The 27,814-nt window shown below is 35.1% G+C and overlaps 2 protein-coding genes across 2 annotated transcripts in view; both read right to left on the reverse strand.

Annotated features, from left to right (window-relative positions):
- Positions 1-7,788, reverse strand: part of LOC128211750 (uncharacterized) — a 34,909-nt gene extending 27,121 nt beyond the window's left edge. Inside the window, exons 1-3 of the mRNA XM_052916785.1 lie at positions 7,708-7,788; positions 4,719-4,801; positions 3,113-3,298 (exon numbers count right to left, since the gene is read on the reverse strand). Coding sequence (XP_052772745.1) covers positions 3,113-3,298; positions 4,719-4,801; positions 7,708-7,716 — 278 coding nt within the window. The 5' untranslated portion in view covers positions 7,717-7,788. The remainder of the gene's footprint in view (positions 1-3,112; positions 3,299-4,718; positions 4,802-7,707) is intronic.
- LOC128211485 (uncharacterized) lies at positions 7,757-27,392 on the reverse strand. Its single transcript, XM_052916326.1, has 8 exons — positions 27,294-27,392; positions 25,187-25,240; positions 21,337-21,467; positions 17,891-18,119; positions 10,151-10,465; positions 9,112-9,157; positions 8,469-8,941; positions 7,757-7,940 (listed from the first exon to the last, which is right to left on the reverse strand). Exons 2-8 carry the CDS (start codon positions 25,194-25,196, stop codon positions 7,789-7,791), a joined length of 1,356 nt encoding a protein of 451 aa, XP_052772286.1. The 5' UTR covers positions 25,197-25,240; positions 27,294-27,392; the 3' UTR covers positions 7,757-7,788.
- Between the last annotated feature and the right edge of the window lie 422 nt (positions 27,393-27,814).

The raw sequence follows: 27,814 nt of genomic DNA on the forward strand, positions 1-27,814 counted from the left end.
TGAATTGTTGAGTTTGCATCCAATGTCACTGCGACCTTGACCTTTAAACTGATGACCCCTCAAGTCAATAGGGGTCATATACTGGTCAAGCCCAACCTCAAAGTCAAGTTTAATGGCCTATGTGCAGGCATTGTCGGGTTATCACTTGGACAACAATTCATCATTCAAGGTCTATGTGGCCTTGACCTTTGACCTTATAACCCCCAGTATCTATAGGGGTCATCTACTGGTCAGGCCAAACCTCCAAATAAAGTTTTAGGGCCATGGGTGCAGCATTGTCGTGTTATTACTCGGACAACCTTTAATCATTCAAGGTCACTAGGTCACTTTGACCTTGACTTTTGACCCAATGACCCCTTAATCAATAAGAGTCATCGACTTATCAGGCCCAGCCTTCATGTCAAGTTTGATGACCAAAGGTCTAGACATTTTTAAGTTATCACTAGGACAAGCTTTAAAATCTTTTTACCATTAAAGGTCACTGTGACCTTGACCTTTGACCCGATAAACACTAAAATCAATAGGGGTCATCTACTGGTCAGGCCCAATCTTCATTTCATGTATGGTTTTTGATGATCATACGTTCAGGAAATGTTGAATTATCACTTGGACAAGCTTTGGGTCCACCGATCGACCGACCGACCGACCGACCGACCGACCTACATGTGCAAAGCAATATACCCCTCTTCTTCAAAGGTGGGGGGCATAAACATAGCACAAAATGCCTAAAATTGTGAATTCACCAAAGTCTATTTCAAACATCGAAACAAAACAAAGTCCCCTTTAAGATCATGGATTAGAAGAATTATAAGATAATCAATTTGCAATTAAACAGACAAATACATTGTATGTACTAATTTTAAATGTGTGGAAAAAAGGCTCATTTCCGGTCGAAAAATGTCAGTTGACTCTTTCATCAGCTTTTTAAACAATATTGACTGGGTAAAATCATTTTAAAGGTGCCATAATCTGTCAAACAATTGTGGATTGTAACCAAAGTCAAACCTGACCTGTATTGTATAGTGTTAAGCTCGTGTATCACAAACTATCTGAATCAATTGTCATACGTCATCAACCGGACACTCTTTTTTGGCAAATTATAAGTTGGCCATAACTCCGTAAAAAATTGGCAGTGTGTAACTAAATGCGAACTTTTCTGGTGTAAAGCATCAAGTATGTCGACCTTTTTTATGTGTTTTCGCTGATGGGTAAAACAATGTATTGCAAAATATATGCAGTTCCTGTGTTGGTTATAATGTTAAAAGTTAAAAAATATAAAAGTTAATGTATTTAAGACACATAATCTGCTGTATTGAAGTAAAATATTAACTATAACTCAAAAGATAAATGTTACTATACTATACGAGTATACGTTAATCTTAACGGAAACCATTGTTTTTAGTAGCAGCGATCGTGACCTTGATCAACATACCCGAAAGCAATCCCAAGGTACAAGCTCTCAACATGAGCTTCTTTCATACCAAATTTCATAACTATACATTAATGATTCTCAAGTTACTAAGCGAGAACCACAAGTCAGGTAATAGACATCCGTACGTCGGAAGGCATTCCCCAATTTAAAACCTGTCTTTTGTTGAAAACCTGGTTTAAGGAAGATATTTGTGATCATCTAGCTATTGCATTCACTCTTTAGAAATTAGAGTACCGTAAGTGAATGCCAATGTTTGTTTCTTCCGTTGATCAAGGGGGCAGAACTGAAAAAAATATTTCAGACAGAGTTGTGGGACTTTCTACACACGTGCCCATTCCAGCAGTGAAAATGTGTACCAAATTTCATGCTTATACATCAATTTTCGTTAATTGCAGCTGCCGCCGATTTTTTGCTATATGTTTGATAATATCCACCATCACACTAGACGAAGACCATGAAGACCGCACTACGTCCTGCCAATTTCGACGAACGCAGAGAGGACGCGGTAAAATTCTTAAACAATGCTATTCTAAGTTCGTACTACGTCCTAACAGTGTTTTTGCTAGGCATTCAAGGCGTCTAACACATTCCAAATACGTTCTTACTGCGCGCATCTTCACCCGCGCACCACGTCCAATGCGTTTTTTGAACGTTCTTACTACGACCAAGAAGATTGCACCACGCGCTTACCAAGTGTTAATCACGTCCTCATGACGTGTTAATAACTTGAAAATATTTGTTTTGGAATTACCGTGTTCTATTTATAACTTGCCTATTTTTCATTCATATCTAGTGTTGGTATAAAATGAAGTCATAGGGGAGTTAAATTCCGTATTTATACATGATCACTGTTCAGAACCTGACAGGACGTGTTAAGAACCTGATACAAACTGTCTAAGACGTGTTAAGCACCGCAAGAACTTATAAACAACCGAACGAGTGCTTATACAACGTGGTAAGAGCGTACCATAGTCGTAAAAAGTGTGAAGAGGTTATGGTGAGAACTCCATTGACGTAGCAAGAGCGCGATGAGAATGCCATTCAATATTTCCGTCCACGTTTGCACTAAGTAAATCAAGTTCCTACTAGATTTTAGTTACGCCGTCACTACGTCCATGCCGTCGTTTATACATTCTTATTAAGTTTTTAGTACGTCCTGATTGAACCACATCCTCACTACGTTATTTCTGAACAAGTTCAAAGTCCGATCACGTCCTTTACATCCATAAAGACCATACCACGGCCTTATCGGTGTCTTCTACGTTCATTCAACGTTGATCAAGTTCTGACTGCGTCCTGTCAGATTTATGAGGACGTAGTGGGAACGTGGCCTAGTGTGATTGGGGCATAAACAAAGGGAAAATTACGTCTTGAAAAACACACGTCATCTCTTATTGCTGAAAATCAGTCTGATTACGAAACATTTCATTCGGTCGTCCGTACCGCCTAAGCGTCTTTGAATATTTGCAATAACATTTTTACTTTTATGAAACTGGACATCCAAAAATTGAAATAAAGGAATAATTATTGCTATCCAATCGACGTATACGATTTTTTGCTTCAAATTTTAATAACTTTAAAAAATAAACTGGTACAATTTGAAAATTAACCTTTCGCCTTCAATGCATTTTTTTGCACCGGGTATGAAAATATATAAAATTGTGTCATCGAAAAACTTACCTGAAGTCCCCTACAGGGGTATGCAGATAACTAATTGCAGAAGCCACTTGGTAGATAATCTTTAATCTCGTTTTGTGACCCATTCTTAAAGGTCTGTCTGTGAAATCTCTGAGTATTGCATTGTCTTCTTTGATTGCAGTCAAGAGAGCTCCTCCCTCAAAATACGGTGACACAAAATAGTAGTTTCTGAAGAGTAATATTTCTTATATCTTTTATAATTGTAGACTTCTGTTGAGGACAATATGCAGTTTTGCTGACCTGTCAACTCTCAACAATATTGAGCGGTCAGCAAAAAAAGAGTAAATATTTGTTACACCAAATACCAATATAATGTGCAAAAGAAATAACTATGTACTGTACATTACAATCAATGTGTCTAACGTGAGTAAAGATAGTAGACAAAATACACACAGCGGCATTAGCAAGTGACAGACGTAACAACGCGTGAAATATGTATCCCCATATTCCAATTATGTGTTTAGTTTCCAGTAAAGTCAACATAACAAGAGTGACATTTAACGCTCATCTGGTTTGCAGTGTTTCAAAACTGTTGTTTATAAGGTCATCGTCTAGCACATGCGAGGTAAGTACTTTTTCAAACAAATTTCACGTAAGTTGACACCTGGGTCACCATTGGAACCATTTTGGAAGACCATTTATTTGTGTATGTCTTAGTGCTTATTTTTAATGACATTCATTGCCTCTTGATACATGTATATTTATTCAAAAGTGTTCTAGAATGTTTATATTCATTTTCATTTATTTCATGTAGATAAGTTTTAGAATAAATAAGATAAAGTTTTTATTTACATTTTTGACACATTCACGTATATTCCCAACGATCGTTGTTATATTAATATACAATCCTGACTTTGATTTCGGTTCGTTTGAAATTACAATTATCTTTTTAATAGCTTTTTTTTGGAAAATAAAACAAAACATGTTCGGTGTAAAAGTCCTTCACTAAATGCTTTGATGACGAGACGTGAGTGCATTTTATTATTGAAGCTCACCAAAATCTTTTAAAAGGAAAGGTATATATTTTAGATAAATAAAAATGCTCACATTATGATATGATTAAAAGGTTAAGTTTTAAAACATATTGAGCGTATAATTGCATAAAGAGAGGCATTAAGTGTAGAATAAACAATGACCACTTAGTCAAATTTAGAAGTTTAAAGTGAAGCATGAATATTCATATTTTTTTTTCCAAAAACACTTGCACAAATTTTCACACACATTGGAACAATATAATTATGAATTCGGCCTTACATGTTTAAGCATAACTCTCTAGTTAACTGTGGTCACAATCTTAAATGACCTTAAATGCTAAATATGGAAAGTCAATATGCCTACTTACAGCAGCCAGCATGACCTCTAACTCTAGGTTAATATATGTCAATTAATGTCCCTTAAATTACACATCAGACCCTTTTTAGGTATTTAATATAGGCTTAAAACATTGTATTTAGAATGAAGATTCAACGAGTTGTAAACAAAAATAAGCATTCTTCAGGTTTTGAAATCACAAGCTTGCCCAGCTAATGCTGTTTTGTGTATGTGAATGACAGTATGGTGTGAAGTATAGAACTGAAGAAAAGTATACCCAGTCGCATGCTGATTCAAAGCATCATGGTAGGCAAGCAAAGGAACTATCCCAAAATGAAGAATCCTTGATGCAAGCTTTTCCTGCAAAAAATAAATAATTGCATAGGCGGAACCGGGGGGGGGGGCGGACCCGGCGCGCGGCCCCCCCCTAAAATTTTCCAAGTATATGTATAAATTATTAATATCGTTCCATCATTGTAGATAGCTTTTAAGGTTATGATTTGCTCCACAAAAAAAAAATAGATCTCGATTTACCGTGGTTGTATCGAACATCTATTTGGCCACATTGGACTCTTACGAAACATATTTGGTCCGAGACGTTGTGAAACGCTCTTATCGATTAAATTATCTATTATGACGTATTCAGTAGAATGTGTTAGCGTTTGGCTATCTTCCGTTTTTACGGCTATACGCAGGAAGTAAAACGCCGTTCAATCGGACACATGCGTAGTTTTGTAGTGAATATCGGACGGCTGAAATACATGCGGGGAATATCGGACACAAAGTTATTTTAATAAAATATGTTCTGGTTTTATTCGACATTGTGTTGAATGTATTAACCCTGAGAAGTCAGTGAAACAGACGTTTGCTCGTCTGTTTCACTTTTCGGATTATGTTATCTATACAAATAACTATGTACTTGATTTGGATCCAAGCTTTTAACACTCAAACTACATGAAAATTTAAAAAAAGAAACATGTATTTTGAGCAGGCGACACTTTTCGATGTAGACTACGGGAAACAGTTGGGAATTGGAACTGATTCGACTGCTATTTTCAAAGGATGTGCTCGAAGAGATATGCCGCTAGATTTAAAGCCTGAACACGGTAATGTCGTTTTTTGTGCTCGATTCAGATCCGATTCCGGTTTCCATAGCTCCCAAACTGTAATGGTTTAACCCTCATCCTGCCTTCAAAGAAATAGTCCGCTGAATTATCATGTGTTTGGTCATTAAAACTTGTTTGGTCCGTCTGAAAACTGGTAAAACAGTTGACTGAGTGTAAAACAGCTTGGATCCAGATCAGACGCCGAGTTAGTTCGTCCAAGCTGGTTAACTTTAAAATTACTATGGTCGCGATCGGTATGATAGGGGTCAACACTGTTTGTAGCGGTAAGGGACAATTTACGAGAGGTAATTCATTTAAACTCATAAAAAAAAAATTCCCACTATGGCGTCAATTTCTATCTGCTCGAGATGCTAATACATGCGTATCTATGAAGTAAATGGGTAATTTCGATAAAGTTTTGTTTGTAACCCTAAGCATGCCGATAGCGACCGTAGTGATGTCGTCAACCAGATTGGATCCGGATCCAAACCGTTTAGCAATCCAGTAACATTTTCACCAAATCCGATAATATGAAACAAGATTAACTTAAGAGATCAAATACACGAGAATTCAGCGGACTACTTGTTTAAAGCAGACACTTTCACTCGGTGTCACTGAACAAACATTAAAGTTTGCCCAATAACTGTATGAATTACTTTTTCAATTTTACCAAGGTCTTTCAATTTATGCGGGGAAAAAAACTTGATCTATAGGGAGGTGACGATCAGCTTAACGGCGTTACTACGTTACAAAGTGTATCTCGCAGTTCAAGCTTTGTAAAAACAGTGTAAACTATGGAACGCCGGGGCGCAATGCTTCTTGCGAAATGCGAAATACTTCATGCTTTTTTTTCATAATGCTTAATGTTTTTTTGCAAAACGCTTAATGCTTTATGCGAAATGCTTTTTGCGAATTGCTTAATGCGAAATTCTTTTTGCGAAATGCGAAATGCGAAAAGCTTCGATTCAATATTTTTTACCGTTGTTAGCATAAATTGAGCAGAATCGTTTTGTATGAAATGAAAAAAGGAACACATTAATTTGAAAAATACTTTTATCTGCATGTAATAGAGGTGACAAATAATACGTTTGTTGTGTCTATTCATTAGAATAACATATATAAACACACCAATACAATATAATATTCAGAAACGGTAAAGTAAAGAGGTGTCCTAGAGAAAATATGTCAGAAAGTCAATTAGATTGCGAATAGCAAGATGTGCAACTCTGTATATTGCTGTAAACGCGTTAGGTTAGAAAGAGTATCGTTTCTTCCACCGTATAATAATATTTCTGTAGCAGTATCAGTAGCCTATGTATTGCATCCCCTTCACTGCCGGAAGCAGTTCGGAACGTGCACAATATTTCGTCCGATTCAATTTGATTGTGTTATGCCATATGCGAAATGCTTTTTGGGAAATGATTTTTGTGCAAAATGCGAGATGCTAAATGCTTTTAAAATGCTTCATGCGAAATGCGAGATGCGAAGGAAATCCGTTATTCAGGAGGTGTTACTATATTTAGATTTCACATAGCACGAGCTTCCGTAATTCCGTACCCGGCCATTCGATTGGTCGAAAATGAAACTATTGTCTATATATAGCATTTGCATAACGCATTTCTCAAGAAGCATTGAGCCCCGGCGTTCCATAGTAAACACATGCAATAGTTTAAGAGCTTGAGGCCGTCGCGAAGGCCTCCGACCCCCTGAATTACCATGAAAACACATGGGGGCCTTAGCGGCCAACAGAAGTCAATTTCAAAAGTTACGCCCCCCCCAACTGAGAAACCTGGATCCGCCACTGAATTGTTGGATGAAAAAGGCAGACCTACTATAATGGCATCCATCTATCTGTTACAAACAACATCGGTTTCAAAAATATTTAAAGTAGGAGAAAAGTAACAAGAGCTGTCGTAAGACAGCACGCTCGCTTTTGCCGTTTTGACTTAGAAATGAATACAATACTGATGTATTAGCCTGTCAAAAACAATAAAAAATCTAATTTAAAAGTAAACAGTGACCATAACTCTCAGGGGCCGTAAACACAATCCCATAAAAGGTTTTAATAATCTCTTTATATACATATACCAAATTTGCTGGAAATATGTCGACCTTTACTTAAGTAATTCAATACCATTTTTCTATTAATAGAACTTTGACCTTAAGCATAGGGGCCTCAAACGCAATCCCATGGAAGGTCTCCGTAGACTCTTCTTATATTCCAAGTATGATCACTTTATGTCAAACCAGGCTAAAATGATTTGATACATAAGTTGACTTTGACGCTCCCCTGCTATCAGCCAGCCCAAACAATAAATTGTTGTCCTTTTGTGAAAACGTAGTTAAGGATTTTATCACCAACTTTGTATTGAAGACTGGAACCTTTTCTTGAGCTAAAATAATTCGAGCACAATAATTATCTTATTGAGCAACAGCTATAATTTTTTTTATAGTTTTTAATACTCAATGTCATACCAACAGAATGTTTACATATAAAAATATAATTCACAAATTTACGAACTACTTTTACTGATGTGCCGAGGTTGTTTTTGATAAAAATGGCCGAATGGTTCCGAATGCGTTTATTGTAAGAAATTTCGGGTAAACATGCAGGAGTGGTATTCATAAAACTTATTCAGTCATTTTCTTACTTAAGTCGTTTCCCTAATAAGTACCTCTTTAGTCATATGAAATAAAAAATAAAGATTTTTTTCACCGATTTAACAATTTTTTGGTTCAAACATTCATTGGGATTTTGAAATGACTTTAGTGAAGAATCAAATAAGTTTTTTGGCTTTGAGAACCTTGCAGAAAAAAAGATGCAAAACGCCCTTATATTTTATATTGTCATCACTGTTCTTATGAACTTAATATATGATGAAAAGCAATACGTTAGCTTGAAAGACACAACAACAACTTACTTGCAATTACTTGAGCGCCTTCAGCTTTGTAAATTTCTTTTATTTTTCCAATTCTTGCGATTTCTTTTATTTGTAATTCAGTGAGACTGATAAGACGGCCGTCAAACAAATCTCGTTCAATCTCCTTCTTAAAATTGTGTCTTAGTCCTTCTAAACGTGAAGCTAAATCATTTGGATGTGACAGAAATTTAGTTTCTCCAAATCGCAGCTCATTTTTTGGTCGCGGCTCAGTCTGTGATAGTATAGCTGGAGTGCCTCTAAAACGCGGTTTAACATGTGGCTGCGTATCGGATATATCTCGAAAATGTCTCACTTCATCTATTTGAGCATCTATCACATTGTGTGCCTGCGGGTTTTCAAAGCTAGTATCCATAGGTTCACCTTCCCCTTCCCCTGAACGCACTTGCATAGCAATTGTACCAACTCCTGGCTGACCACTTGAGCCACTGAAGCTTTCTTCTCTTTCATAGATTCTATTGACATGTAAATTTATTTAAAACTGTATATTTTCTAACATGTATAACGTTTTCCAACATAGCAGGAGATTCATATTATTTTGTTGCCTTATTGTTTGATTTTTTAGTTTGGGGGATTGAAGGAAAATACTTGGATACTAGCCAAAATTTATAATTATAATACTTACGCATGTGTCTCAATTCCCATTGGTTGTTGTTCAGTGTCTAACATCTCTGTAAACAGGTGATTCAACAATGTACTAACAGGGAAATAACATATAATGTGATAACAAGACAAGAGACACTAGAATTTCCCAGTCGATCAAGGGAATAATTTGACACAATTTTTTTCTTTAAATTTGCTCCTACGCAAGACTTAAGTGTGTATTGTCATAGTAAATATATTTGAACAATTTCAATGCTTATATTAAAAACTTACCGCCAATATCGGCCAAATTTAAAAAGATTTTGAACGAAAGTGACGGCGACTACAAAAATTACTTAAAGGTTAATATTCTTCTGGCCCTAACAAACATTTTGATACATAAAAGTCACTGTTATCATACGTGGACCAGTTGAACAGCTAAAAAAGCAAGATATGAATGCCCATTTGCTACACTTTTAGTTCAATGCCATGACTTTTTTCTTTTGAGTACACAACATCTAAAATCTTAACGAAAGGTAAGAAAATAATTTGTTGTTGTTTTTTTGTGTCGAAAACTTATGTCTCCACTCATATTATCCTTTTGTATGCACAATCATTTTATTTACAGAACACCGTGCGGCTTTCGTCATAAAATACAGGCTGTAATTAAAACTGCATATCCCGTAAACAATTATTAATCAATCAAATGACTACATCAGAATAAATCCTTATTTTTTTTTATTAATATCTGAGATTCACCACAAACAGAACTCCAGGTGCACTACTTCACATGCTGAAAAATATTCTTGTAATCTTTAATGGTTGTACATGTACCTCAAATAGTGACATACTCCAGGAGATGCACACAAAACAACATTCACACCTATACAATTATTGTAAGCATTCATGTATGTAGCTGAATTATTTTTTGAGATAAGCCCTACACACGACTACATGCACTATAGGCTATATTTTTAACTTACTGTTTTTAGTCAAAGGGAAGAAATAATGAGTTTGGTGCTGTTCTTAAATTTATGGTTAGCCCAAACAATTTCATATAAAAAAGAGCGCATATAATTTACCTATGCCGATTCCAACTTTTTCTCTAAGTTCTTCCCAGTCAACAGTTACAGCATTGCATCCCCTCATTTCAAGAAGGAGGACCCTAAACGTGGCCTTATGTGCATGCTTCTGTCTCCAAAGTTGTAACATATTGTAAATCTGCTCTTCAGAAGAATGTACGTGGTCCACTCTAATTCGTTCAACGACAGGTTTTGTAATGCCCAACAAAGCGGCCAACAGTCCCCAACTACTGCCAATGGCCTGAGAAATGTTGACTAAATCACGGTCACTAGGCACTTTGTCAAGTTTTTCAAGGGTGGAAGCTTGTCTTAAACCTGAATAAAATAACAAAGAAATAAGTCATTGGTAGGATGTGATCTGCATAACACATTTTTACTTAAAGGTCGAGAATGGTTTTAGTGAAGTACCGGCTGCAGAATTAAGCCTATTTGGTAAGAGGGGGGGGGGGGGGTGGGGGGGGGGGTTTAAACATTGTAACCTGTTCAGATGTATTTGAAAGAATCTCACAGTAGTGTTGTATTTATGACTTAAGAACTGCAACACTGTTATTAGTTCTCAATAAATGGAAACCTGTCAATCAAGCACACTTTTACATAAATGAAGACTTATATATTGATTTTTTTTACAAGTTTAAGATAAGTTTGCTCAGCAATTATATTATAAACTGTGATTCAACTCTGATATTGCAAGTTTCAAGTTTACAAGAAGAGTTGCCATTTATCTGCTTCTTTCTGATTTGCACTCCTTCCGCAGCCTTTACCAAAATGGCTAAGATAGAGATTTAAAACAGTAGAAAGTGTAGCACGGAACAAAGTTGTCAAAGCTTTTCTGTTGTTGTTTTTTTCCGTCGACATAGGGGAATACTGAATAGCTAAAGGAATACTTTACCCAGAGTTTCAAACACAAAACACATAATTTTATGCTTCTTTATCTTTAAGAAGTGATCTAGTTTTTGAACACAGATAACCAAGAAGTAAACGCGTTTGTAATGTAAATACTTAAAACAAACATTCGGAACAAGATGCCAGAACTATAGCATGATCTTAATTTACAATCTTGAATACTAGAAGGCCCAGGTCCAGCCATGTCGGAGAAATTATTTCAACCAACCTGTATATACTTCGGGTTAAACATGTTGCCTTTTGAGTTGTAATACCCATATATGCACAAGTCCTACTATTCACAACGACTATCTTAAATGCCCTCTACTTTTCATCAAATTTAATCATATTAAATTTCATGCATTTATTATGTAGACCGTTTCCATGTTTATTTTCATATTTTTGTGTATAAACATTGTCAGTCTTCATTAATTTTAACATTAAACAAGCAAATTCGTTCAGTTGATATCACCCGCCAGATTAGGCAAAGGAGATTGCATGGAAATCCAACCGAAACATGCAGTGAGACTGCCGAGTGTTATAATCTTATGAACATTGGATATGAAAAATGAGGTTGTTTTAAATAAAAGAATATCTATTGTATATAGTGTAGCATTTATATTTGACCTTGTAACGTAGCTATTGACCACACGTTATCCAGTTTCAAACAAATACCTAGTTCATCAAAGCAAACATTCTGATAAAGGTTCATGCACATGTGATCTAGTTTCTGTGCGGTTGAGCCTTGATATAAGGGAAAAATCTAAACAATATTGATAATAATCTTACAGTTCCCCACCAATATAATGGTTCCGATGATATGGTTCCAGACCAAAAATTCTTAGATTTGACCTAGTGACCTATTTTTCGACCCCATGTGACCCACTTTTAAAAAAGCAGTGAGATTTCATCAAAAGGAACATTATGTCCAAATTGAAATATTATCCGACCAATCAGGTAACATTCTGATTAAGATTGATACAAAGTGGTGCAAGTATAATGTTACTAGTGTGCTTACACATTTTTTTCTATGATTTGGCCTTGTGACCTTTCTTTTGACCCCGTGTGACCCACTGTTACCAGCGATTGAGAATTGATCATAGGGAAAATTCTGATTAATTTGGATATAATAATCTAACACATCCGTACCAATATTTAGTTCAGATGATGTGGTTCGAAACAAAAACAATCTAAAATTTGACCTATATTTCGACCCCATGTCATCCACTTTATAATGCATTGAGTTTCAACAAGAGAAACATTATGTCTAAGTTTAAACATTATCTGAATAATTGGAAAATTCTGATTAAGATTAATGAATAGTGGTGCAAATATACTACCACTAGTTTGTTTAAACTATTTTTCTAAGATTTGACCCTATCACTTTACTATCGGCCCAGTGTGACCACATTTAGAAGCGGTTGAGATTTGTTCAAAGGAAAAAAAATGATCAATTTTGATAACAATCTTATAAATCCCCACCAATAATTGATTCCGATCATATGGTTCAAATGACAAACAAGATTTTACCTTATGCAATGGTTCTGACCAGACAAAAAAATCAAAAATTATAGTTTGTGATTTTGTTTTTGACACAACATTACCTAGTTTTATTTGGCTCCAAGAGTTCATCAAGCAAAACATTTTTATTGAGTTTCATAAATATGGGACCTTATATAATGACTCTAGAGGGTTCCAAATATTTTTCTAAGATTTGATCTAGTGACCAAAGTTTTTTTTTACCTCATGTGTCCCCCTTACACATGTCTGAACATTCTGACCAAGTTTGAACATTAACAGACGAATCCTTACCATGATATGGTTTGGCGGACGGACGGCAAGACAGTCGGATGGACGGGAAACACCAAAACAATATCCTCTTCTGAAAGTTATTTAACCTAAGTTGCTTTGTGAATACAGACAGTCCAAGACGTAAACATTGAATACTATAATTGTTAATCTAACTTCAATCAGAAAACAAACTTACTTGTGGGGCAGAGTCCTAAAGACATTAAATATAGAGAATACTAGGTTATTTCCGTGGACGGAGGAAGTTTATCTGGCAAGGCAGAGGAATTCATGGGAAGAGCCTAAGGCGAACCGATAAATTCCGCAGCCGAGCCCGATAAACTTTCTCCATTCACGGCACTAACCTATTATTATATTTATCCTGTTACTTTATTAATTCAAACACTATTTAATACCTATTTTAATGACATTATTTTCAGTAGAGGTTAATCCCAGAACGAGGCTTCCCGTCCTACGGAGAGACCCTCCATTTGCGCAAAACGCCATTTCACCAGGAATCCATTGTTTACAAATATGAAGGCAACGGAATTGAGGTTATTCGATTTTGTTCTTTGTTTGTTCATAATGTGTTGCTTTTTTCTTTTTGAAAATGGGAAATTCCAGAGACTCATTTGGGGAAAATCAGGGTCCGCCGCGCGTACTAGCTACGACAAAGTATGATTAAATGCCCCGACTATTACCTTTGCGAATAATAATTATAGTTTACTGCAACTTCTTAAACATAAATGTTAGTAATCGAATATTCAAAAATTCGATCGAAAGAATGACCGAATATTCAAATATCAATTTTGCCATTCGTTTGCATCCCTAATTTTAAACCTAATTAAGGTTTTAAAAGTGCATAAACATGAATCAGTCACCAAACATTATCTGATGATGTAACAATTATTCTGCAAGTCACATAGTACATTTCACAGGTCATGGTTCAAGATCATAAGTGCTTACAAACAATCGCGGCCAGGGTTCGACACTAACGGTAGTCCAATAGTCCAATAGTCCGAGACTTCCAGATTTTTGGTCAGACTACAAGACATCAATAGTCCGTCGGACTACTCGAAAAAAGTAAATATCGCATAAATTAATTGAGCATAAAATCTTTACTACGTTTAAACTTGCGTAAAACGTGATGTCAAGAAGCCAACCTGTCACCGGTAAACACTCATTGTAAAGCTTGCCAAAAATGGCCGAACGAGGACTGTTAACCAAATTTCGCGCGCATTTCGTATAGCCTTTCGATCAATGTTCAAGCCAGTCAGTAGAATGTCTTTATTTAGAAAGGGAAAAACATTTTAAAAACACTATATGGTGTGTTTGAATCGTCAGACATGTGCACCTCTGCCAATGTCAGCGAGGTAGATTTGGGTCCAAGTGGCAGAATTCTAAATCCCTTGCATTTTCAGTCAAAAACAATGATAGATATGATGAAGACAAACACTTGATGGTTGTTACTTTTTTTAGATTTTCTGAAAATAATCATGGTTATTATGGTTAAGGGTATTGCCAAAGGTCGGTGTTTATATTAAGCAAACAGAAGGAACATAATGTCTGACTTATGAAATCTTGACTTGTAGAAGAGCAGCTGCCAAAAACAGGTTTAATGCAGTGTAAGTGCAGATGACAGAATTGTGTGTGTTAATTTTCGCGCCAAAGTGTCGTAACATTTTATACATTGAAGCTAAGGCAAATAACAATTGACACCACGCCGATAGCGATAAGGCTAAGTCTTGACCTCTTAATAAGGGACCTCCGACAAATACCCAGAAATAGACGATTATAATACAAAAGTTATCAATGACGATCAGATAAAAAATGCATGGAACATGGTAAAGCATAGCAATAAAATCAAATATAACATTAGATACGTTCATTATTATTAATTGTACGCAATGCATAATTCAGGTAGAAAAATGTCTAGACTTTAAAATAATTTATTTCTAAATAACATCGGAATTATGTTACAGTACAACAAGAGTCTCTATTTTAAAACTCAAATAAAGGGAAACAAAACATGCACTTATTTCCTATCCGAAAATCAACAAAAAAGATCCAATGTCAAAACTCAATGGATTTCGCTGTTTTTCTTCCTTTCTCGATTCAGACTCACCTATTTTATACAAGTGTAATGCATTATTATCATTATTGATTAACTACATTAACTACCTTATTGTTTCTCTAAATGAATTAATTCCGTATTAAATGAAATGCAAAACAATCAGCATAGAAATTTTGAAACGACCATAGTCATTATAATGCAAAGGTTTTTACTTTGATTTGCGTCATTTAAAAATATGATTTTGTTTTATCTATAAGTATATACTTTTTTGTGACCGTAAGTTAGATATCAGATTTTTAATTAAATTTAATAAGATATGTAACTCACATAAACTCAGGTGTCTTTTTCACTAATATGTCAAACAAACTTAGAGCAAATGTATATGATTCGGATTTAAAATTTTCGCAAAATAAGGAGACAAATTTCAAAATCAAAATAAATCGCAAGATATCATCAATATTGTTCACTAATTCTCATAATGATATTTCTTATTTTAAGGCTATTAAAGCGGAAATATACGTATAATATGTACGCCGTTACATTAAGACATTCTTGTTATCAATTATAATTTTAGCCGCATTAAGGGAAACTGTCAGTATTTTGGATTTCTTTAAATGTCTTTACTATCTCTCAATTATGAGACATAATTTGTGTTAAATATATATTACAGCGTAATTACACTACTGTTGATATGTGAGGATTATCGGGGGTCATGGCGGATAGCAACGGCAACTGATAAGCCCTGCCTAATCTGGACGCTGATTGGTCAGTCGGGTATTGATCAGCTCTTTTGACTGACAGGCAGTGTCATGTTAATTGTTATCTTAATCCCATATAAACAAGAGCTGTCACAGAGACTATTCCGCCGCTTTTTCAGTGTAAGGATTGAAAAGTTTTGGCGAAACATGCATGGATTACTGTTAGATTAGATTTCAATGCAATACATGATGTGCGGAGATATTAACATAAATGTGTTTAAATGCAAAATTTTAACCAGATTTTTTAAGTGTAATAATAAAGGGCCATTATTTGCAAAACACAGTTATCTAACTTGGTTATTCAATTAGGTTGGGTGGTTGAATACCATTGTATAAAGTCTCAATGCAATACATCAAGTAGTTGCTGAGATAATATCCTATGTGTGCTAATATGCAAGACCTTAACCAGAATTTCTAAGTCGCATAATAAAGGGGCAGAAATTATATAATATGAAAGATAGAGTTATCTTACTTGATTAAATAAGAAGGTTAAATGGTTGGGAGCCTGTGTGTAAAGTTTCAATGCAATACATGATGTATTCGCTGAGGTACTGACTTAAAAGTGGTTACATGCAAAACCTTAATCAGAATTTCTATGTCGAATAAAAAGTGGCCATTATTTGAATTTAATGCAAACTAGAGTTATCTTACTCGTTTATTTATGTAGATTGGATGGTTGAGTACCATTTTATTAAGTCTCAATGCAATACATCCAGTAGTTGCTGAGATATTAACCTATGTGTGCTTACATGCAAAACCTTAACCAGAATTTCTGAGTCGAATAATAAAGAGCAATTATTTGCATTAAATGCAAAGTAGAGTTATCAAACTTGCTAAATTAAGCAGGTTGGATGGTTGAGTACCATTGTATCAAGTCTCAATGCAATACCTCAAGCAGTTGCTGAGATATTAACCTATGTGTGCTTGCACACAAAACCTTAACCAGATTTTCTAAGTCAAATAATAAAGGCCTATTATTTGCATTAAATACAAACTAGAGTTATCTAACTTGCTTAATTAAGTAGGTTGGATGGTTGAGTACCATTGTATCAAGTCTCAATGCAATACCTCAATCACTTGCTGAGATATTTACCTATGTGTGCTTGCACGCAAAACCTTAACCAGAATTTCTAAGTCAAATAATAAAGGCCTATTATGGGCATTAAATGCAAAGTAGAATTATTAAACTTGGTTAATTAGGTAGGTTGGATGGTTGAGTATTATTGTATAAAGTCTCAATGCAATACCCCAAGTAGTTGCTGAGATATTAACCTATGTGTGCTTGCACGCAAAACCTTAACCAAGGGGTGACGCCAACACCGACGCAGACACCGACGCTTGGGTGAGTAGTATAGCTCTCCTTATTCTTCGAATAGTCGAGCTAAAAATAATTATTAACACTTTCGGAATTCATTTCATCATTTTTTAAGCATTATATGATATGTCGTTTGTCATTTGTGCCATAACGTAGCAACGATCTCGGTCGAGTTGTTTGAGTGTCAAGTGAGTTATTGCAACATTTTCCTGTTTTGTTTTTGCATGGTTAATCTGAGGTATGATGGCATGGTTTTTAGCATTTTTAGGTTTTAAAATTAAATTTAAAGGCCACAAATTGTTTTGAAGAATGTGGAAATTTTAAGATTGAGGCACATAAGAAAACATGACCATCAAAGGGTTATACTGACAATGTTCTAAGGAGAAGGCTAAGTCTCACAAAACACTAGAGGAATCCGTTGCAGGCTTGCAAAATGTTAAATGGGTTTCATTCGTGTTGATAGTGCTGGTTGTTCAGAACTGCACCGGCAAAGAGAGAATTCATTTCTGTTGTGAGATTTTGTCATTCACCACAGAAATGGAGTTTTCTATCGTTGAATGCTGCACAGTTTCCAGAATTTGCGGGTGGGGTTAGATTTTTACATCAGATGTAGATTTTCTGGTCGATTGTTTTATCAGTGTCAATATTATGCACAGTAATGGGGTTTTGTAGGCGAGGGGCGAGTGATTGTTGAGGTCGGTTGTTGGCGGACTATTGATTTGATACTGAAACATTATTTGTGCTTTTCCTCTGAAATTTCAGAATTGAAAAGAAGTCCGTCTTCGCAGTCACATGACCAAATGACTGTAGATAAACATCACAAGGTCTACTATCCTAATAATCTAAAATTTACACGGCATCTTGTTATTGGACCGATTTGTATGCAAGTGAAAGGATAAAAGGGGTATTTTAAGGTATTATACCGGAAGCATTTCTCCGTGGCTGTTGCAGTTCCTGTTGTTTCAGCATTTTTTGTCTTTCCTCTCCTTTCTTCTCTTTCTCAAGCTCGTCTTCCATTTCATCTAATAAATCCTTCAATTTCTCTTGTTTAGATTCAACCAAACACTGTTTGAATAGTGTGTACCCTTCAACTCCTTTTTCGCTGATTTTGTCCAACAAAACCCAGTTTTGAATTAAGAAGGCCTGATTACCCTATAATGCATAAACAAAGGTTTATCTTAGCAGTATTTTTTTTCATTGCACTGAACGTTGATCGACACACTGAATTAAACTGCTATGTCTGAGTCTCTGAGGTATGTCTTAAGGATAATATAGCATCTAAAATACAATTCCATTACAAGCTTACGAAAACAGCATCTATCATGACATATATGAGCTTAGTACTGCTGCACGCTGTCCAGCCCTTTTTGGCAATAGGGCTAATTTTAGAGATGAAAAAAGAAATATTAGGGCTAATTTAGGGCTAAAATTAGGAATTTAAGGGCTAAAATGGTAATTATTTAACATCATAATGAACTTACCTCTGCAAATTTAACAAGAACTGAACTCATATACTATAAGTACATGAATGACATACACCAGGGTTACATTGTCTCAGCTGTTATTTTACGTTAAAGACACATTCAACATGAAAAAGTAAGTGTATTAGTTTGTATTTTAACTGTTAAGGCAATTAGAGAAGAAAATGAAACAAGAGGGCCATGATGGCCCTAAATCGCTCACCTGAGTAAAAGAGTTTAACCTTTGTTATCAATATAGCTTGATATTTGTTCTCAAAGAATATTGAATAAGAGCTGTCACAATATGTGACGAATGCGCCCGAATGTGACATTGACCTATGAAAAAGTACATTAAAAGTTGATCTTGCCTTTACGTATCAAATACATTTGGCAAATTATTTTAAATTGCCTCTGAACATAACAAATACCACCCATACTTCATAGCCTACACTCTTATGTTCTCATATTCAGCATTCCATTGTGAATTAACACATAGTGTATCTTTCACATTATCTTGGTATGTCGAATACATGTGGCAAGTCATTTTAAAATCTGTCCATACAAGAGTAAGTTACAGCCCGGACACGACAGCCTCTACTATTTGTACTTATAAGCAGCATTTCATTGTGAATAAACACTAAGTGTGACCTTCAACTTAGAAGTAAGTACACGGGTCTTGCAGGTGACACGTCGTCTTGGTATGTTGAACACATGTGGCAAGTAATTTCAAAATCTGTCCATACAAGAGAAAGTTAGAGCCCGGTCATGACAACCTATACTTTATGTCCTTATATGCAGCATTCCATTGTGAATAAACACTAAGTGTGACCTTGACCTTGAAAGGAGGGACACGGGTCTTGCAGGCGACACGTCGTCTTGGTATGTTGAACACATGTGGCAAATTATTTTAAAATCTGTCCCTACAAGGGAAAGTTATAGCCCGGACACAACAACCTATAATCTATGTACTTATATGCAGCATTCCATTGTGAATAAACACTAAGTGTGACCTTGACCTTAGAGGTAAGGACACGGGTCTTGCACACGACACGTCGTCTTGGTATGTCTAACACATGTGGCAAGTCATATTGATATATGTCAATACAAGAGAAAGTTACAGCACGGACACGAGTTATTGAGCCGGACACTAGGACGGACGGACGGATGGACGGTGCGATTTTAATATGCCCACCTTCGATGGCATAAAAACATACTGGTCAAACATGTTTCCTGGATAATCACTGACAGGACTTGTCACAGTTGCCTGCACACTGACAGGACTTGTCACAGTTTCCTGCACACTGACAGGACTTGGTGACTGACTGCACACTGACAGACTTTGATTCTCACCTTGATTGACATGACTTTGTTCAGTTGCCTGCGCACCACACTGACAGGACTTGATAATCGACTGCACACTGACAGCACTTAGTACAGATACATGCACACTGATAGCACTTTTTTCAATTGCCTGCACACTGACAGGACTTTGTGTTTAATTGCCTGCACACTGACAGGACTCTGTTTAATTGCCTGCACACTGACAAAAGTATGTTAAATTGCTTGCCACTGAAAGAACTTTTAGTATAGATATACAAACAGTGCACCATCCAATAAAATCAATAAACTGCATTAAGCTCTAAAAATCAAATATCAGATCACATTTAAACCTTAAACTTATATTATCACATTTACCCACCTAGGACAACATCAGATACCATCTAATGTTATTAATATTTTTCTGTATATAAGTTATAAGTGAATAACACTATCCACGCATTGTAGCATCTGCATGAACAATAATCTACATTAAATACGATGGGAAAGTCTGATTATTAAATTTATTATTAAGTTAAAATGAAATTTCTTCTAGAGAATAAAGTGTATAATAATTATTTGAATCTATGAACCTAAAAAAAGAACAATATTACCTCAGAAGTGACTATGTTGAAGATTTAATAAATTTTTAAATCTATTCCCTTGTTACTAAAAATAGAAAGTAGTGGAATCTCCAACAAAAAGGGAGACCAAATAGCATGACTTGCCACCCTACTTCAAGAGTAAACATTACATAATTATCAGATTTTAACAAAATGTATTTATAATGAACTTGTAACCCACAGGGTGAGGCCAATTTTTTTTCTCTAGGGGCATAATTTGAATAAACGTGGTAGATAAACAATCGACAATGTTACACACTAAATATTTAAGCACTAGACTTCATAGTATTTGCCAAAAAATGTTGTGTAATTTATCCTTTAGGTTGCCATGGCAACCAGAGTTCTGCATGGAATTCATTTCTTTGAACAATTTTGAAAAAGCACCAACCAAGAATCATTGCTATGAAGGTTCATTAAAATTGTCCAAGGGGTTAAGACGAACATGATGATTATAACCAATTCTTGACGCTTTTCCTTAAGGTTTTCATGGCAACCATAGTTCTGCATAGAATAAATTTCTTTGAACAATTTTGAAACAGCACCAACCAAAGATCATTCCTATTAAAATTATTCATCAAAATTGTCCAAGCGGTTTAGGAGAAGAAGATGATTATAACCAATGGTTGAGGACGGACGACGGACGACAGACGCCGGACAAAGACCGATCACTCTAGCTCACCTTGAGCACTTTGTGTAGGAATTGACATAAAAAAATAAGGGCTTTTTAGGAATTCCCTTTGAATTTTGAGGAATTTTAGCAAAACTGAAAAAAATGGGAATTTTTAGGAATTTTACGGCAGCTGGCCAGTCTGCTACTGCCTTCTTAATCGAGACAAAATAAATGGATATATATATATATATATATATATATATATATATATATATATATATATATATATATATATACAGTATACTATATGACACACGTAGAGCATAATAATGATAGAAATATCTTAATTAATAGCTGACTTGAATATCCTTGATCTGTTCATGGTCGAGCAGTCCTCTCCTCTCAATAACTTGAAGAACCTCTTTCGAATCTATAGCTTCAACCAACTGTTTGTAGGCTCGATTCAACACCCTCCTGCATGTATCTGCATCTGATAGGATTATAAATGAGGCTCTCTAGGCTACTAATTTTAAAAATGGTCCATTTCAGTCTTATATAATCATCATTTGTGACGTTCTCTAGATATTGGCCCAAAGGATTTAAGCTAACTTATAATAAAGTGGTATACATGAATACATTAACATTAACACAAAGGAGGGTCGTTCGTTTTGGCCGGACACCTGCTACAGGGACCAGGTTTATTCCCCGGAAATTTACCCGGAACACTTGGTTAAACCCGGAAATAAAAGAAAAAAAAACAAGAAAAGTTAGATAGCATTTTCAAAGTGTTTAACATACATCTTGGTTAAGATAATTCTTTTAAATAAAGTGACTATGAAAGCATACATTTTACGTTCCATTATGAATGTGGTAAAGGGTGGTTTAAGCATATCCATGGTGGGTATCATTACTTAAAAAACAACCTAAGTGATTGTTGCTAAATTTCAATACGATGGAAACGACTGTGTTTAAAGAGAGAATTACCTTGAAAAGCAGTCGTAATATATGTAATATAACAATTCCAGATTTCAGAAATGCGAGTTATGACGTTGCGAAAATGACAGACCACTTGTTTATATGTTTATAGGACAATACAATTAAAATTACCAAATCTATAAAGTGCCAAAGATGCCATGTAAAGGTGACATACATAAAACTGTTCGACTGTACTGCACGTGTAGATTGCCAGGCTACGTGTACGAGATGATCAAATGTGATCATTTCAAACGTCAAAATAGTTGGTACCACAAAAATGAATAAATTACACTAGTGAATGCTTGGGGGAAGAAGTGGTTTCGTCAAAATTGTGCCATTATGGTAATTTGTTTCTCTTAGGTTTACAATTTCAAGGTTCATTTGTCTAGTCAGTCTATATATTTTGAACTGTTAATTTTGAGGATTTTATTAATAGGATTGCTTTTGCTATGTTTGTCTTTATTTTGATGATGATGTTGTGGTAATTGGTTTACCGTTGTTCGGACTGTTGTTTCGAAATTATACTGTCATTGATGAGAACTGTGAACATTGTTGTTATTGTTTTAATTGTTGTTTTGTTATAGATTTTTTATTTATTCTATGTTTGTAATACTAATGGTGGTGTTGTTGTTTTATATTAATAAATTATATGTTTGCAGATAAATACTAAAGAGTGAAGCCCTTATGTTCCACTTGCTTTTACTCTTTCCACTTACTTATAATTTACCGCCGAGTCCTTGAACAAAATTAACAAATGTGTATAACCAAGCATTTGTTTATGATGAGGCAATACGATCGATTATAAAATTGCATGTGTTCTTTTAAATAAACTGAACAACCTGAGCAATAAATAACATAAACAACTCGCTGCAGTTATCAGTCCATGTTTTCTGACAACGTCAAAAGCTAATTTTTAAGACTATTCTAAACCTCAGAGTAAGATTTATTATTGGTCTCAGTTCTCATTGACCTTTAAACAATACAAGTACATAAAAACGGAAATAACAATGAAATGACCATCATGTCTAATCAATATGGATGGTGGATTTGCAAAACCCCAGTCATGGCTTTATGTCAAACAAACATGGCTTGTGCATTCGCATGACCCAATTATATTATGTATAACCATCATGGCGGGCGCATTTGCAAGACCACATGGCATTATGTCTAACCAACATGACTGGTGCATTTGCAAGACCACATGGCATTATGTCTAACCAACATGGCTGGTGCATTTGCAAGACCACATGGCATTATGTTTGTACTTTAGGATTGAAACTCTTCTATGTTTGACAACAATACAGCGTGGGTCTTGGAAATGCAACATTGCCTTTACGTGTCAAATACATTCGGAAAGTTAATTTAAATTGTCTTTGAACATAAAACCCCCAGCCATATTTGACAACCTACACTGTTATGTCCTTATATGCGGTATTCCATACTAAACAATCACTTAGTATGACCTTGACCTTAGAGGTAGGCATACGGGTCGGACACGACCACCTTTATTATATGTCTCATTTGCAGCTTTCCACACACTATGTGTGACCTTGGCCTTAGAGTCATGGACATGGGTCTTGCACGCGACACGTTGTCTAAGAATGTCAAACACATCTGGCAATTTATTTCAAAATCTATCTATACAAGAGAAAGCACTATATACAACATTCCATATTACTTATTCAAACACTAAGTTTTAATTTGAACTGCAACTTTAATAACATGAAAAAAAATCCGGGTTTTACCGAGTAAATTTCCGGGGAATAAACCTGTCCCGGTTTTTACACATACACTTCCTGGAAACGGTCAAGGGAAATACCAACTAGAACAAGAGGGCCAAGATGGCTCTATATCACTCACCTAAGTAAAACTTTGTGCTATAGACTTGTTGATAATTTAAGGGCAATACCTGGGATTTGGCATCTCTGATGTATTATGACCGTTCACAATCTCACCAAATTTTGTGATGATTGGACAAACGTTTAAAAAGTTATTGAAAGGACAAGAACAATTTAAGGTATTTTCTAAACTAAAGCGCAATAACTCTCAGGTAGCGTCAGCAATTTTGCTAATAATCAAACACGTTCATACACATTCTGACCAAATTTGGTCACGATTGGACGACAGGTCTAAAAGTAATTAGTCGGACTACATACTGGAGGATGCCTGTCTGACCTTCCATATACCATAGGTGAAACTATAATATGTCCAGTTTTTTAAACAGGCGTGTAATAACATAACAAATATGTATTTTTAAAAAGATACAAAGGGCTATAACTCTTACAAATTTTGGTTTAGATTCATATACCTTATCACAAAAAAATCATTTTACTGTGAATAAGTTCATAAAATTTGAAGTTGGTACCTTCAATTATTTTAAAACAATAAAATAACAATAAAAAAACCCAGATGACCCATATTCGAACTTGATTTAAGAATTATGAAAACAAACTTTCTGACGAGTTTCCAGGATATTTGGGCTGGAAATGTTACCTCTAGAGTTTTAACAAGGTTTTTCTATAGTTGGGCTCTGTGACCTAGTCACCGGACACCCTCAGCCTACAGCTAAGGTGAGCTAAAATGAAGTTTTCAGTTGAAATCTTTTGATTTTACTTATTCTGTTGAGAAATGTCTAATATGCAAGCAAAATGGCTAGGGTCATTCAAGCACATATTAGTATGAAACTTGGCTTGATCGACCCTAACTATGGTCACATAATGAAATTAGCGTCAAAAAAACACGATATAAACAAGAAATATTAGAAGTATTGAACTATTGATGTCTAAATGCGAAAAAACGTTAAAACGTCAGATATTTTTAATTTCTAACCTAACAGGTTAATGGGGGGAGGAGTGTAGTGTGTGTTGGTTAAAACTAGCCGGACCATTTGCACAGTTGGTTAGAGCTATGTGAATGTGTTCCGGCCGTCTCGGGTTCGAGCTCCACACCAGACACACTTTTCCTCCCAGGTTTACTTTACACTTCGTCGTTTACCAGTGCCACCATTAAAGTAAACATGGACGGCAAAGTGCGCCCGGTTCGGCGCTTGAACCCACAACAGCTGGAATACTTGCATGGCGCACTCACCAAGTGAGCTTACTGATATAACGATTTACACTACACCATGCATTTTCTAGAATCGGGACAAATTATGAAACATTTTTATACAAGATTATATGTCGACAGTGGCTTTTGTTGATAATTGTTAAAGTAAAAGTGTGTATTGTGGCTTACCTAATACCATCTTTCAGCAGTTAATGCACTAGCAGATGAATCATGTCTGCTGTCCTATAAAAAAACAACAGTATCAACATCAAGAATAAAAGACAACCGTGAGACGACAACAAACACAACCAATTAATTGGCCATGGACAACACATGGACATAGGCTTAGGGTCAGAATTTAACTAAGGCACTAGCCTAAAGGATGTCCCGATGATCAATTATAATAAAAACATATTTGGTTGGGCCTGAAACTATGACATTTGATTTTATTTGGTCATAATTGATCATCCATTCAAGTGGTGATTTTGTTTTATTCTTTCCCCTTATTATTAAATATTTTAATTCGGTTAATGTCTGCCTTTTATTCCCCTGAGGTTGTTTATACATTCAGAAGTGTTAAGTTGTAATTGTTAACAATATTGACAAAAGCAGAGTTCGAATTTAGACTCGCATACTCGCAAAATGCGAGCGACATTTGCAAATTGCGAGTGACTTTTATTCAAGTTTGCAAAATTCTGCGAGTGGCTTTTTCTAGACCACAAAATGTTAAAAGGAAAGTAGAATACCCCCCCCCCCCCCCCAAAGAATTAGCCATCAACAAGTTCTAGCAGTCGAGTCACTCAAGATTGATGCTTTAAAATAATCATAATTTGTCTAAGGTGTAAATTTTTACTTTAATTAGACAATATTATAAGGGAATAAAGCAAATAATAACATTGCAAGTTGATTTGTCATTTTGCAAGTTGCTTCAAAAAGCAATCGCAAAATTTTGCAAGTGCTCCTCAAAGTTAAATTCGAACCCTGAAAAGCAACAACAAGACTTAATAACTTCAAACACAAACACATACAAAAAGCATAGTTAGGGATTATGAGTTATTGCACAAGAATAAAACTGCAATAAAGGTATTATCCAAAAAAACCGAAAAATCAGTTCCTTGAGTGGAACCGATTATCGATAGTCAAACTGGAACCGCTTCCCAACACTACCTACGTACTTTTGTGAGTGGCTCTTTTAGTTTACTCACAAAATACATAAGACATCTTCCAATTAATAGTGCACCTGTGTCCGTCAAAATAAAAAAAATGACCAACACATTTTTTAACTAAATTAATCTTAGACATTTCCTATTATATTATCCACGTGCCATCAAAATAAAACATAGAAAAAATCATATTGACTTGTTTTTAGTAACTATTCAATTAAATCAAAACAATGAAGTGAAAGAAACTTGAAATACTCTTGATAATGTAATATTTATTTCAAACGTATAGAACAATACTCTAAAACATTGGACATCTTTCTGTAACCCTGTGTATGTATTATACATTATAGTTGTCTGGAAATATTGTTATTATTAAATCAGAGAATATACAATATACATTGATCAATGTACATGTGTCACAAACTCAGAAAAGTCTGTGGTCAGTACAGGCTGGGTGATTGAACCTGGGACCCCCTGATTGCAATTCAAACAGAATCCGGATTAAGTTTGCAAATCCGGAATTTTTGCAAACTTATTTTCTATGTTTTTCACCCAATGTTTTTTTATTTTTGTATTTTTAAAATGTGTAAGGTAATACTAATAAGAGATATTTTTTGTTTCCTGAAATTTAATTTAGAAATATGTTTTTTCTGCATTTAAAGTATTTTTTTCCAATGGGATTCCCATTGGAAAAAGGCCTTCCCATTGGAAAATGTTTTTTTCCAATTGGAAAATCAGTCCAACATTTTTTGTTGGAAAATTCTCCCACATTTTCAAAAAAGGAATTAGTGATAAATAACAATCATTATCATTAATGGTTAAAATGTTATCTAGAAAAAGTGCGTTTATAGTACTTTTTATCATTTTTTGTAAAAAAAAATCCCGTCGACCAATTTTTCCAATTGGATATTTCCCACAATTCATTATGGGAAAAGTCAGGAAATTGGAAAACTCCAATTGGAACATTGTCTCATTGGAATCTTCCAATTGGTAACATTGGCAATGGGCTTAATCCAATTGGAGGTTCTGGCAATACATTTTAATGGGAAAATATTTCAACTTTCCTAAATCTCTGAAAAGAATACCTATTTATTTATTTAGGAATATATTTAAAGTTTTGTTTTATTGTTTACCTGTGTCCTGACATTGTATCCATCCAATTCCGAGCTAATACTTCTGTGCCGATATCTTAGCGATAAGATTTAAGCATCTTTTAATGAATTTGAATGCAATAAATCATATCAAAAATTACCTGAAGTATTCTTACTCAACCAGTGACACAAATTCCAATTTTTAAATATCTTTACACTACTTTCATCTCCTCAGACGCCATTTTTAATCGATTAAGTTGTGGTTACAAACGACTAAGAACTTATTCATTTTGGGACCAAAGCCATACTCAGTTTTACGCTTAAAAATGTTATTTCGGTTGCCAATACCTTTACGCAAAAAATGTACCATTTTCTTGATTTTTAATGAAGATGTAATTAATTGATGGAAATCCATATGAAATGTTTTACCTAAGATAATAGTTTATTTCATACACACTGTTCTGCAGGGGGGCAGGACCTTTCAACCACAAGAGGCTTTTCAACCCTTCTAAAAAAGAACACTTTTCAGTGTTCAACCCTTAGACTTTTAAACCCCTATTTCA

The sequence above is a fragment of the Mya arenaria genome, chromosome 12 (genome assembly GCF_026914265.1).
Source record: "Mya arenaria isolate MELC-2E11 chromosome 12, ASM2691426v1".
Lineage (NCBI taxonomy): Eukaryota > Metazoa > Mollusca > Bivalvia > Myida > Myidae > Mya > Mya arenaria.